Genomic DNA, 12,986 nt, shown 5'->3' with positions numbered 1-12,986 from the left:
TATGTACAACACTTGTATTTTTGTTACGAAAACTATAAATAAAACAATACACACAAATATCACATTTACAAAAATTAAAACTAAAACTCGTTGAGCCAGTTACCTTGCCTTACCCAAAACTAGAACAGATTATGGCAGAGAACCCCTTACCTATGAAGGAGCTAAACTGTACAACAAAATACCTGCACACATGAAAAAAATGTACACTCATTCAATCCATAGAAAACTGAATTAGCTGCTTACATTATGAGTAATCCGAATTACTTCAACAAATGCACTGATTGAGCACTTAATTAAATGGCGAATATTGTAAACTTTATTTTCTTAGAATTAAGTTCTCATGTAAATGACTTTTTTTGTCTTTATAAGAATTAAACGTCTTTAAACCTAAACTTTTATTTGACGGTCAGATATGCCACAAATTACAGTTATATTTATCTTTAGCTATAACTCAAACCATTCGCTATCCGCGAGCGTATGGTGACCACCTATCATAACCCGTGTACCCTAATACTAATTTAATAACCTCAAACTGGGTGTTAGCAATATTAACCTTTCACCGTTGCAACAGAATAAATTCCTTTTTAAAATTGTTCCAAGACTAAATTTATGACCCCATTCGTTTAGTTACACTTTCACATATATATTTTTAGGTGATTTTCAAAGTATCTACCTCACGGTCATCTCATCAGTAGAGGTTACAAACACGATCAACCTCTTTACACTTTGCATCAATATAATTAAAAACGGGATTAAAATTTGAAATGGAATAATGGATGGATCATACCTCAGTTAATACGCGTAGGAGTTGAGGGTAGGTCGCCATCGGGCGCAGAAACCATGCGCGCCGCAGATGAATGTACCTCCGGTTCAAAAACTCTTGTAAGGATCTTCCGGGCCCCAGAAGCGGATGATCTTCATTGTCGCTTGATTTTTACACGGTGATTCGTTTCATCCTTGCGGAGGAACAAAGCTGCCGGCATGTCTTTGCCGAATCGTTAATTGGCGCGATTATGCATCATAACTTTCTTTATTAATCCCACTTCTGAGATGAAACAGTGGGTTTAAATAAAAAGAGCAAATCAGTATAATCGCACTAATTTATTTTATCACTTCACTCAACACACTAATAATTACTTTCATATATTCGTTACTAATTATACAATTTACACTTATTTACACAAACCGGCAGTATTTCAGCTTATAATGCGTACGATACAATAATAATACTAAAAATGAGCTCGCATGGCTTTATATGGCGTTATCCCCACCGAAGGCATTCGGTAGTAGTGGCTGTCATGGCGGTATTTGGCTATGATTGGCTGTCATGGCGGTAATTGGCTATGATTGGCTGTCATGGCGGTAACTGGCTATGATTGGCTGTCATGGCAGTTAGCTCGGAGCGGCTGGTTTGAATGGCACGTTGCGACTGGCTGTGGCGGCGTGGCGTAACATACGATTGTATGAAGCGAGTGACGGAGAGAGCCCTGTTAATAGTGATGTGGCCCAATCTATGCTAAGTAGGTACTTACCGGTAAATATTTGTAGGAATCCTTGTCTAATGTGTATGAGTCAACAAAATATGTTGAAAATAATTTCAATTCAAATGAAATAAGTATGGCTTTATTAACCCCCGACCCAAAAAGAGGGGTGTTATAAGTTTGACGTGTGTATCTGTGTATCTGTGTGTCTGTGTATCTGTGTATCTGTGTATCTGTCTGTGGCATCGTAGCGCCTAAACGAATGAACAGATTTTAATTTAGTTTTTTTTTTGTTTGAAAGGTGGCTTGATCGAGAGTGTTCTTAGCTTTAATCTAAAAAAATTGGTTCAGCTGTTTAAAAGTTATCAGCTCTTTTCTAGTTTTCTTGTAGAAAAGAAGGTTAGATAACCGTTAGGTTCTTAATATTATGTCAATAGACAAATGTCAAGCTGTCAAGATGGACGTTGCCTAAATACATAATTATTTATTTGAAAATGATGTTTTGGAAAACTCAAATACTTTGGATCGTCGGGGGTGTTATAAATTTTTAATTTACACTTGTTTTGAATTTATGAGTTTTACATATTATTGAAAAATTCATTGAATAAGTCTTTGCGATTAGTGCTACTTTTTGATCTCGTAATTACACATTTCGTATGTTTATTTTAATCGCTATGCACGAAATATCATTTGAATAACGTTTTTAACCTAAACCGGAACAAGGAAGACGACACTATTCTTGCTTATATCATTATTTACAAGTTTGCTAACTGTCATTTTAGTCTTTGGGATTAAAAAATAGGCTATAATTTAGTTACACATGATTGACACCAGGTTATCTTTTCACATTCTCTTTTGTTGCTAGTCTATCTAAACTAAATTAAAGTGTTACGTATTATAAGTTCTAACATTTTAGAGAATTTGTTACTTCTTAAAGTTAAGTTTACTAAAATAAGTATATTGTCTACAATGATATCGACGGATGATTTAGTCCGAACGGAATCAAATTTTTAGTTCAATTTAAAAATGCCTAGATACACAAAATTCAGTACTGATGTAAACTTTGTCATATCCTTCAATGAAGAAACATTTAACTAAAGCTGCCGATATTAAACTTAACTGTAAAGTTAGCTTCCCATGATTTCGTTTAATTAGTGGTTTTTAGTATGAATTCAAACTTTAAACGTTTATCATACGTTACAAAAAGGCCTATTCTCGTTTAATTTAAAATTATAAATAAGTACCTAATAATTTAAAATTATAAATAATTACCTATAATTAATATTAAATTCTAATGGCAGTACGAAAATAAAATTAAGTCGACAAGACAACATAAGCACTTATTCTTAAAGGCAGTATTAAAAATTCCTTTATGAACTACCTACATGATTGTGTACTGAAATAATCATAAATATTCTTTATTTGGAAATAATAATTAAGTTAATTATGATATCGACATAAGAAATCTTTTATTTATTGATTTATAAGTATCGATACTACTACGTTACAACATGTAGCCCTGTTTTTCAATCTTAATCATAATATTTATATAGTAAACTATTTCAATAGGTTACTCAATTAAACTAGAACAAGCGTAAAACTATTTATGTTTCACATTTGCAACCAAAATTCAAAAGAGAAATCTAATTTTTCAGTCGAGATTTAACATTTTAAATTACATAATGAAGTGTATAATATTACATCAAAGTAACTTCGACGTATTGGACATTTATTTAATAATACTATAATGCATGCATGCATGCAATATATTTATTACATATGTAACGTAAACTGGAACGTAGTCGCGTCACCTCACCGCTCTCGCTCTGAGAGGTCTATGCCTGTCAGCGACTATGGATGGCTAAAATTAACTCTGGACGTGCCAACATACTGATTTCACTTTACAACGTACATTTTGTGTTCTAATTTTGTGTAATTCGGTCTCTCTGTGTGTCATTTGGAACCCTAGTCCCTTTATAAGTTTGTTAATAAACTTACAGTGGCGCTCAACTAGTGGCCTATCGAAAAACGATAATTCGAGACCGACGCGAACGTGAGTCCCCGCCGCCATTTTCCCGTGGCGAACTTACAACGCAATTTACCAAAAATTTTTTAACCAAATACATATCGCTATGTCGCAAACCCGAAATCCGAGAGAACGGCTGACACACAGCGAAGAAGACAGCGAGGAGGACAACGTTACAAGGAGAAAGGCGTGTCCTCCACGAAATATCGAATTGTCACAGGACCAACTGTCAAATTTAATCTCTAAAGTTATGCAAGAAACCTTAAGCCTATCACAAGCTACGTCATCGGAGACGATACGTCTCGGTAACCTCGCGAAATGCACCGCAAGATTCGACGGGGCCGGCGGACCGGACGCTATTGAGGCCTTCATCGACGCCGTCGAGGTATACATGGAGTGTGCAAACGTCAGTGACTCTCACGCATTGCGAGGCCTTGCAATGCTTTTCACGGGCGGCGCCGCTACCTGGTGGAGAGGTATCAAGGATGACGTGCACAGCTGGCAGGAGGCGAAAACAAGGATGCGTGGGATGTACGGAGCCCCACGCCCCGCTTATAAAGTGCTGCGAACAATCTTCTCACGTGAGCAAAACTCTGAAAGTGTCGATCAGTTTATACCTCGTATTAGAGCGCTTATCGCTAAATTACCTTATAAACTTGATATGTGTGTACAGATAGATATTGTATATGGTTTATTAGATCGTAAGATCATCGACGACCTGGAAGCCGAGGATGCTCCGTTTAGGGGAAAACAGTGGGCTGACCGCGGGTACGTACTTTCTGATGGCATTCTATATCGGTATACTCCTGAAGCCGACGGTGACGACGCTTGCTTGGTAGTGCCAGAGCACGAGCGCGCATCAGTGCTGTCGGAATATCACGACGCTCCTACCGCCGGCCATTTCGGGGTTGAGCGAACCTTGCAGCGTATCTGTATGAAATATTATTTTCCTGGCATGCGCACTTACGTAGCTAACTACATTAAGAGCTGCGTTGCTTGTCAGCGTTACAAGGCTGACACGAGAAAGCCGGCAGGGCTCGTGCAGACACCTGCCCCGGCCCGAAGGTTCGAAGTAGTTTCAGTTGATTTGTTTGGCCCTTTGCCGGAGACTGAAAATGGTAACAGATGGATCTTGATTGCTGAAGATGTATGCACACGGTGGGTGGAAATGTTTCCGCTACGGGAAGCCACAAGCCTCGAGTGTGCTAAAACGCTTGTAGCCGAGATATTCCTACGCTACGGCGTTGTTAGGCGGCTCGTCAGCGATCAGGGCGTCCAATTCGTCTCCGAGGTTATGCAACAGGTGTGCAACGTCCTAGGCATCCAACAATCACTGACTTCGTATTACCACCCGGAGGCCAATCCTATAGAAAGGAAAAACCGAGACCTCAAACCCCAGTTAGCAATTTTGGTCGGCAAGGACCACGCGTCGTGGGATACGTACCTGCCAGCCGTGCGCTTCGCCATGAACTCTGCGATCACTGCTAGTACGGGTCATTCGCCTGCTTTTTTAACTTTCGGCAGAGAACTCCGTGCGCCGGGCGACGCCGCGCGCGACATGCGCGCTATCGTCGAGAGCGACACGTTCGTTGCCAGCGTGACGCCGTACCTGCGGCGACTGGGCGGCGCTCTAGCGGCGGCGCGCGACGTACACGAACGCGCGCAGGCCGCGCACAAGGCGCACGCCGACACAGCACGACGAGAGGCGCCAGACTACGAGCCGGGCGCTCTCGTCTTGTTGAAAACGCAAGGCCTAAACGACACAGGTAGAGGGCAGACAGCCAAGTTCATCCCTCGGAGGGACGGACCCTACCGAGTGCGCGCGGCTGTCAGCCCTGTTACATACTTACTAGAAAGACTCGGCGATGGGGAACTCTTGGGGGAGTATCACACTTCGCAACTGACCCCATTCGTGGGAGACATTCAACCTGCCATTAAAGAAAAGCGCAAACGGGGTAGACCGCGTAGAAACTAAGCAATTTTAATTAAATTTAAACAGTTTTCTTTCTTTTTTCGTATAAGCAGATATATCAGGAATGCGAGGACGCAGGTATTCCTAATATAGGGGGGGCCTGTAACGTAAACTGGAACGTAGTCGCGTCACCTCACCGCTCTCGCTCTGAGAGGTCTATGCCTGTCAGCGACTATGGATGGCTAAAATTAACTCTGGACGTGCCAACATACTGATTTCACTTTACAACGTACATTTTGTGTTCTAATTTTGTGTAATTCGGTCTCTCTGTGTGTCATTTGGAACCCTAGTCCCTTTATAAGTTTGTTAATAAACTTACACATATTTACTATAACGGATATGTTACATACCATAAAATGGCACATACATTATTCTTTTATAATGTAACACTATGATACCTAGGCCAGTTCATTGAAATTATTCTAATAATTGAGATAAATAAAAAATATTTTTTATTATAAATTCAAGTTCACACACATATAGGTTTCTTCATTTAAGTACTTATGTGGTTTATATTTATATTTTAAAATATTATTGCGCTTACAAGCACTAGTTACGAGCTTAGTTATTTTATGGACATTTGATCAAATCAAAATTTACGTAACTGAACGACACTTAGAGTAAGCCTGCATTGGGAATTATACAAATGGATGCACGCACTCGGGGAAAAAATACTCGCGAACAGCTTCACAATTTCCAATTGAATGTTGCAAAAATCTGCGGAATAAAAAGCGAATATTATCGTTCCTACTTATAATTTGTTGTTTCTATATTAGATACCTTTGACGGCGATTATAGTAGTCTCAAAATGATGTTAGGGCAAGCGTGTCAGCGCAGGAACGTTGTGTTTATTGAATGGCGAGGCTGGCCAGGTCGAGGTCGGGCGGCGGCGGCAGGCCGGGCTGCAGCGTGACGGCCACGCCGCGGTTGAGCGACACGGCGGGGTAGAACGCGCCGCGCAGCCCCGTGAACGCTATGTCGCCCTGTCGACAATATTTGCACGCTTGTATATTACTGGATAATCACGAATAGTTTCTATGTCGATTACGAAGAAATTGAACGAATCAGTGAAATGTTAACCAAATGAAGTCGAACGGAACCAGGCTCGTGAGCCGCGGCCCATCGATGTGCGTACCTGCGGCCGGTCGTCGACGGTGAAGCGCAGCGTGCCGCGCGTGAGGTCGAGCAGCACGCCCACCGTGGAGCCGGCCGCCACGCCGCCCGCCGCGCGCCCGCCGTGCGCGCCGCCGTGCACGAACCACGAGCGCGACCCGTCGATGTACATCGCCCAGCCCAGTGCGTCGCTCCCTGCACATAAGGAGTATTTTAAATATTAGTTACTTTTGTTAATTGTTAGAAACCTAATCTCTTAATTTGTTAAGCATAAAAATATCACAAACCGAGCATTTTGTCGCGGGCGACCTCAGCCCGCGCGATGCCGAAGGCGGGGTCGGCGTTGCCGTCGTAGTGGTCGACGCGCAGGCACCAGTAGTGCACGCCGCGCGCTAGCGGTTGGTCGGCGAGCGCCACGCGCGGCTGCCAGCCCGAGGCGCGCGCGCTCAGCCCTCCCGCGTCCACGCTCAGCCCGCCCTCTGCGCCCGCGCAGCGCGCGTCCCACGTGAACCACGCCACTGCCACAGCGCAAACATACAGTAAGATACCTACATAGTCCATATTCCACTGACTCTTCTTCCTCGTTTCCAAAGCTTCGTTACGCTTTTGTTTTCCCCGCTAGCTATACTACCTATGGTACCTTCAAAAGTCAATAGGCCTTACTAGGCAGGCATGCTCCAACTTAGACTGCACCATCACTTAATATTTGGTGTAATGGTTAAAAAAATACGCTCTTGACGATTGTGCTTGTAAAATCTTTATAAGCAAGCAAAATAATTAAAGTTTGTTTTGTCGACTTCCGCCGATATAACGCCCTGCCCCGTTTCGCTGGGCTGTCACCCCGTAGAATTGATCTGTTTATACATTTCTATCGACCAATTGTATGAAGTATCTCTTTAGCTGTGGCACTGCACAAAGACGAGTGGCGTGACGTGTGACGAGACTTGTGAAGTCTCGTCACACGCCACAGTCGCAATCTATATTTATACAACAATTATACTTATTTACACAAACTGACAGAGTTTTAGCTATAATGCGTACGATACAATAAAAAGTAACAAATAAATAAGAGTGTTATTATTAGTGTGTCGAGTGAAGTGATAAAATAAATTAGTGTGATTATACTGATTTGCTCTTTTTATTTAAACCCACTGTTTCAATATTAAGTTGTGTTACAGGTGAATACGTTTCGAATAGGTAGTGGCAAATTATTTCAGCATCTTATTACTGAGCTAACCGGCCAAGTGCGTGTCTGACTCGCACTTGGACGGTTTTTTCTTGATTATACACTTGTATCACGCTTACTTGTACGCGACAAGAAAGTCTTAAGGGCAGTTTTTTAGACACTCGTCATTAGCAAGTTACGATTATGATATTTTACTTTTTATTTTAGTTCAATTCCGCGATAATATTGCATCAAAAACCTTTATGACCTTTTTCTATAAACATGCCACACGCACCTAACGCATGTACATAACCGTGCCACGCGATCATTAAGATGCTAAACGAGTTACGGCCTTTGACTGTACATACCGGGTGATGTTTGTAGACCGATGACTTCACTGTAGGGCCCTTCCCCCGCGCCATTGAAGGCTTTCACACGGGCACTGTAGAGCGACGCGTAGTGCAGTCCGTCGATGGTGCACACGGTCTCACGCCCGCAGTACACTTCCTGCCCATAATAGTACATTGGAATATATGGGTAATAGTAGGTAGAAGTCGGGGGTTCGATCCCGGACACGTAACTCTAACTTTTCAGTCGTGAGGAAACCTGCAAGTCTTGACTCACACTTGGCCTGGTTTTTGATAATCATGAGTGAACCAAAGGGTAATCGTGTCCGCCATATTGTGATGTCCTACAAATATATTTTGAATCAAGATTATATTTTGAATGCATTTTGTTGGACAAAGTCCAGAAAATATACTAAAAATCTGCTAAAAATATATTGACAAAATCTATTGAAAATATGTTGAATCTAAATTATTTCTAGATGTTCACAAAATGACGGACACTTCCCTTTTTAGGGTTCCGTACCTGAAAAGGAAAAACGGGACCCTTATAGGATCACTTTGTTGTCTGTCTGTCTGCGACAGACGTGCCGCGCCTGTCAAGAAAACCTATAGGATACTTTCCGTTGGCCTAGAATGATGAAATTTGGCAGGTAGGTAGGTTTTATAGCACAAGCAAAGGAAAAAATCCGACTTTGTGGGTTAATAATTAAATAAAAATTAAAATATGTTTCAATTTTCAAAGTAAGATAACTATACCAAGTGGGGTACCATATGAAAGGAAAACCATAAACTGTAAATTCTAAAACAGTTTTTTATTTATTTTTATGCATAATAGTTTTTGATCTATCGTGCAAAATGTCTGAAAAAATACCAGAGTACGGAACCCTCGGCGTGCGAGTCTAACTCGCACTAGTGCGACCAAGGCCGATTTTTTAGTTTGGATGCTTACGTATTAAGCATCCAAACTATCTCAGGCCAGTGCTCACCCGGAAGGGCCCGCCCAAGCCGTCGTCGAGCTCCAGCACGTAGCCGCGCACGGCGTGCGGCGCGGGCGGCGCGCGCCACGCCAGCGTGCACGAGCAGCCGCGCGCCGCGCACGCCTCCACCGCCATTTCGGGCGCGCCCGGCGCTGCAATCGTGCACACGTGTGAACATGCCATGGTTTTTCAATAACTTACGACCAATCGATAAATACGACACTAATATTATAAAGGCGAAAATTTGTATGTGTGTGTATATGTTTGTAACTTCTTCACGCAAAAACTATTGGACGGATTTGGCTGAAATTTAGTATGGAGGTAGATTATACCATGGATTAACATTTAACACATAGGCTTCTTTTTATCCCAGAAAATCAAAGAGCTCCCACGGGATTATTTAAAACCTACTGCTGCGGCTGCTTGTTTATGGGATACTAGGCGAAGCCCGCGACCACGCGGACGAAGTCGCGGGCGTCGCCTAGTATCTTATGAGATAAAATATAATGGTACTGATTCTGATGGCAATCAAATATTCGAATCTTTGTCTTACCAATATGATAAAAAAAAAGACAAACCTAATTTAAACCTGTTATATTTTGGGACTTCAGGTGCCACTTTGAGCATGAGATTAGCACAAAAATTTAGAGTATGTAGTTCATAATTAATTTTTTGTCCTTTTTATCAATATTAAAAAGAAAAGGATGCAGGTACTCTAACTTTACAGGAAGTCATCAGAATCAACGCCATTATGATACTTTTTATAATTCTACTATAGTTTACCTGGTGATTTCATTTCCTTCTCTGGAGCTGCATTCCATTGTTAGATAAATAAGTAATAATTTATCAAAAATTTTAAAATGAAATAAAATAACAATGGGTGCACCACATCTAAGAAGCTAACTAAAACTATACTTACGTATGCATTCTACGAAGTTTATAGTTTTTACAGTTCTTAGCACTGGTTCAATGTCGAGTGTCAGGGCGGGCGGAGTTGGAGGTGCCTCCAATGACGACCGAAGCCCCGATGCAGTTTCTTGTGCTCGATCCGTTAGTATCTTACCCACCTGTCAAACCAATAATAACTTTAAAAGAGCATAAATTATTTTATCATGCTATGTAGTATGTAGCTAATTTCCTTATGTCAAACTTACAGTATTTTATTTATGTTTCCGATTATTATTTATTATATTATTTATATTACTAACTAGATGATGCCTCGGCTTCATCTGCATGGTTTTAGGTTTTTAAAAATCCTGAGGGTACTCTTTGATTTTCCGTAACAAAAAGTAGCTTATGTCTTTCTTCGGAATCCATGCTATTTCTGTGCCAAATTTCATCAAAATCAGTTAAGCAGATGGGCTGTGAAAAGCTGGCAGACAGACAGACACACTTTTACATTTATTACATTATATGTGAACAAGTATGTGAAGGTGCTTAAATTTTTAATTGCAACATTTAAGTACAAGGATGTTGGGGGTTGTATGGTGTAGTTGCAAGTACATATGCATATCAGTAAATCATGCTTTTGTGTGTGACTTTTAGTCTGAATTTGCCCTCTATTTTCTTTCTTGCTACTTAATTTCATTTTAAAATTAAAATATAAAATAAAATCAACCTGCAAAAATGCTGCATGGTCTGATTCCTTTAAAGCTTCAATTGAAAAATGTAATAATGCTGTTGCTTCGTGGACTTTTTGTGCAGCCTGTGACATAAAGGATCGCATGTTTGCTACAGCTTCCGTTCTTGTGTTGCGCGCAGCTCTGATTAGTTCATCTCTCCTTCTTTCTATGGCTTGTGTAATTTCCAAGCAAGCTTGATCTATTTGTCTTTCTAATTCTTCACAAGATTCCTAGAATAATGAGAACTAGGTATACATAACTGAGCTTAAAATTTGAAACTTTATTAGCATAACCAAGCTTATGGGACAGCCCTATAGCTCTTTTAAGTGTCAAATGATCCAAAACAGTGTTAGAAACCTGACACTGCAATAAAAAAATGGCCAAGTGCGAGTCAGATTCGCGCACCGAGGGTTCCATACTTGGGTAATTTTTCAGACATTTTGCATGATAAATCAAAAACTATTATGCATAAAAATAAATATAAATCTGTTTTAGAATATACAGGAAAAGCCGTTTTAAATGATACCCCACTTGTTATAGTTATCTTACTTTGAAAAGTGAAACACATTTTAATTTTTTTTTTTAATGATGTGGCTTAACCACAAATTCACAAATTTCGGATTATTATTATTATTATTTATAAGATCTACCTACCTATACCTATAGGTTTTCTTGATAGACACGATGGACAGACGGACAGACAGACAACAAAGTGATCCTATAAGGGTTCCATTTTTTCTTGAGGTACGGAACCCTAAAAATGCTGACATGTGAATGCATCTATTCTTAAATACATTTGTTCCATTTCAACAATATATTTTAATGTGCATAAGAAAAACATCTGTGCCAATAAGAGTATATTTTCATTATCTACACTCCACATTGATATTCTAAAGAGGTAAAGTTTGTAAGTTTGGATGTGGGGGTAATCAATGGACTCATAATCCAATTCTGAAAACTCTTTATGAATTCTCTTTATACTGATAACTACAGTAACTTTGAGTGCTATACACTATTGATTATTATTTATTACATGTAGGAATCCGCAGGAAAAAGCTAGTTTTAAATACATACATTAATCTTATCTCCTGATCCTTTGACTAGTTGTATGCATTCAGTCATAGCTTTGGCTTCTTCAGATAGTTGCTGTAGTGTTTGAGATAATTCAGTCTGAAATTGGACATATTACTTAATTAAATTAAATAAAAAATATGACTAAAAAAAACGTTCCTTTTTAAACAAAACAGTTTCCTAAAAAACTGTTTCTGCACCACAAATGTTCATAGGCTTCAGTAATCACTTAAAATCAAGTAACCTGCCTGCTTGTTCGCTCGCTACTTATATTTAAAAATTATAATATGTCTTTGTACCTTATGAGTTCTAGCTGCACTAGATAAATGTTGTGTTTCATGCGATGAGTGTCTCTCTGCTAGACATCTTTGACATATGGGAAGTAGGCATGTGTTGCAGTACAGAACAGGTGGTGAACCATGGTCTGTGCATATCGTCCCCAGAGCTCGGAGCTCGTGTTGAGCCAACGGGCCTCTGGTCGGATGCCAGGCGTCTCTGCAGCTGCCACAGTAACGTACGGAGCACTGCTCACACCGAACAATGGCCACCCGCTTTTCCCCTTCACACATTTGACAAGCTTCTTCGGCCGCAGGAGCCACCGTAACTCCGCCGAAACGTTCCACAATAGTTCGCATGACACGAAAAGGAGGGAGGCCCTCGGCTCCATTCTCGTCTAGAAATGCTTGTTTACCGCACAATGGACAAGTTATACTAAATACTGCTGTAGGATATGCTGGAGCGGCTGGGGTTCCAGCGTAACTATTAGGCCTTGAGCCACATACTACACCACTATCAGTCTCGCTCGACACAGATGCTTTGTCTGCTTCTTGGTAGTCTGTATTCAATGCAGATGCATTGTCGCTATCGCTAACGTGAATTTGAAGTGAAACAGCACATACACGACACAATGCATGCCCACAGGGAAGCAGAACTGGTTCCCTGTAGAATTCTTTACATATACACCTGAGCTCTTCTTCCATTTTGGACTTGTTAACAATAATTAACTATTATAGATAACCATTTTATTTATGTTTGAGATTTGTTGAGTGAAGTTTAACATATTTGTTTATTTAGAATAGATTATTCTCAAAGAAAACACCGATTTAGCGATTTGGTAAAGTCCAGTAAGATCTAAAGCTAATATAATCCTACTCTATGATCTAAAGCACATCTAAAGTACCAAAGAGTATGTAATTGTAATCACTACTGTAC

The 12,986-nt window shown here is 40.4% G+C and overlaps 1 protein-coding gene across 2 annotated transcripts; it reads right to left on the bottom strand.

Moving 5' to 3' along the window:
• Nucleotides 1-5,820: 5,820 nt before the first annotated feature.
• LOC123869540 (E3 ubiquitin-protein ligase TRIM9) lies at nucleotides 5,821-12,904 on the bottom strand. 2 transcript variants are annotated; one of them, XM_045912520.1, is made up of 10 exons: nucleotides 12,074-12,904; nucleotides 11,778-11,873; nucleotides 10,700-10,933; nucleotides 10,001-10,148; nucleotides 9,865-9,891; nucleotides 9,091-9,233; nucleotides 8,126-8,264; nucleotides 6,880-7,110; nucleotides 6,615-6,787; nucleotides 5,821-6,462 (listed from the first exon to the last, which is right to left on the bottom strand). In XM_045912520.1, exons 1-10 carry the CDS (start codon nucleotides 12,752-12,754, stop codon nucleotides 6,328-6,330), a joined length of 2,007 nt encoding a protein of 668 aa, XP_045768476.1. In that variant the 5' UTR covers nucleotides 12,755-12,904; the 3' UTR covers nucleotides 5,821-6,327. The 2 variants fall into 2 exon arrangements, with proteins under 2 accessions (XP_045768476.1, XP_045768477.1); XM_045912521.1 differs by lacking the exon at nucleotides 9,865-9,891 and having other exon boundaries at nucleotides 5,824-6,462.
• Nucleotides 12,905-12,986: the final 82 nt, after the last annotated feature.

This window comes from Maniola jurtina, chromosome 11 (genome assembly GCF_905333055.1).
Source record: "Maniola jurtina chromosome 11, ilManJurt1.1, whole genome shotgun sequence".
NCBI lineage: Eukaryota > Metazoa > Arthropoda > Insecta > Lepidoptera > Nymphalidae > Maniola > Maniola jurtina.
The sequence above is the reverse complement of the archived record's forward strand: the minus strand, read 5'-3'. Positions and strand labels throughout refer to the sequence as shown.

Coding starts and splice junctions, on each gene's coding strand:
- LOC123869540 (XM_045912520.1), bottom strand. CDS start 12,754: ATGGAAGAAGAGCTCAGGTGTATATGTAAAGAATTCTACAGGGAACCA. Junction 9,892..10,000: donor AAACTTCGTAGAATGCATAC/GTAAGTATAGTT, acceptor AATGGAATGCAG/CTCCAGAGAAGGAAATGAAA. Junction 6,463..6,614: donor CCGTCGACGACCGGCCGCAG/GTACGCACATCG, acceptor TATTGTCGACAG/GGCGACATAGCGTTCACGGG.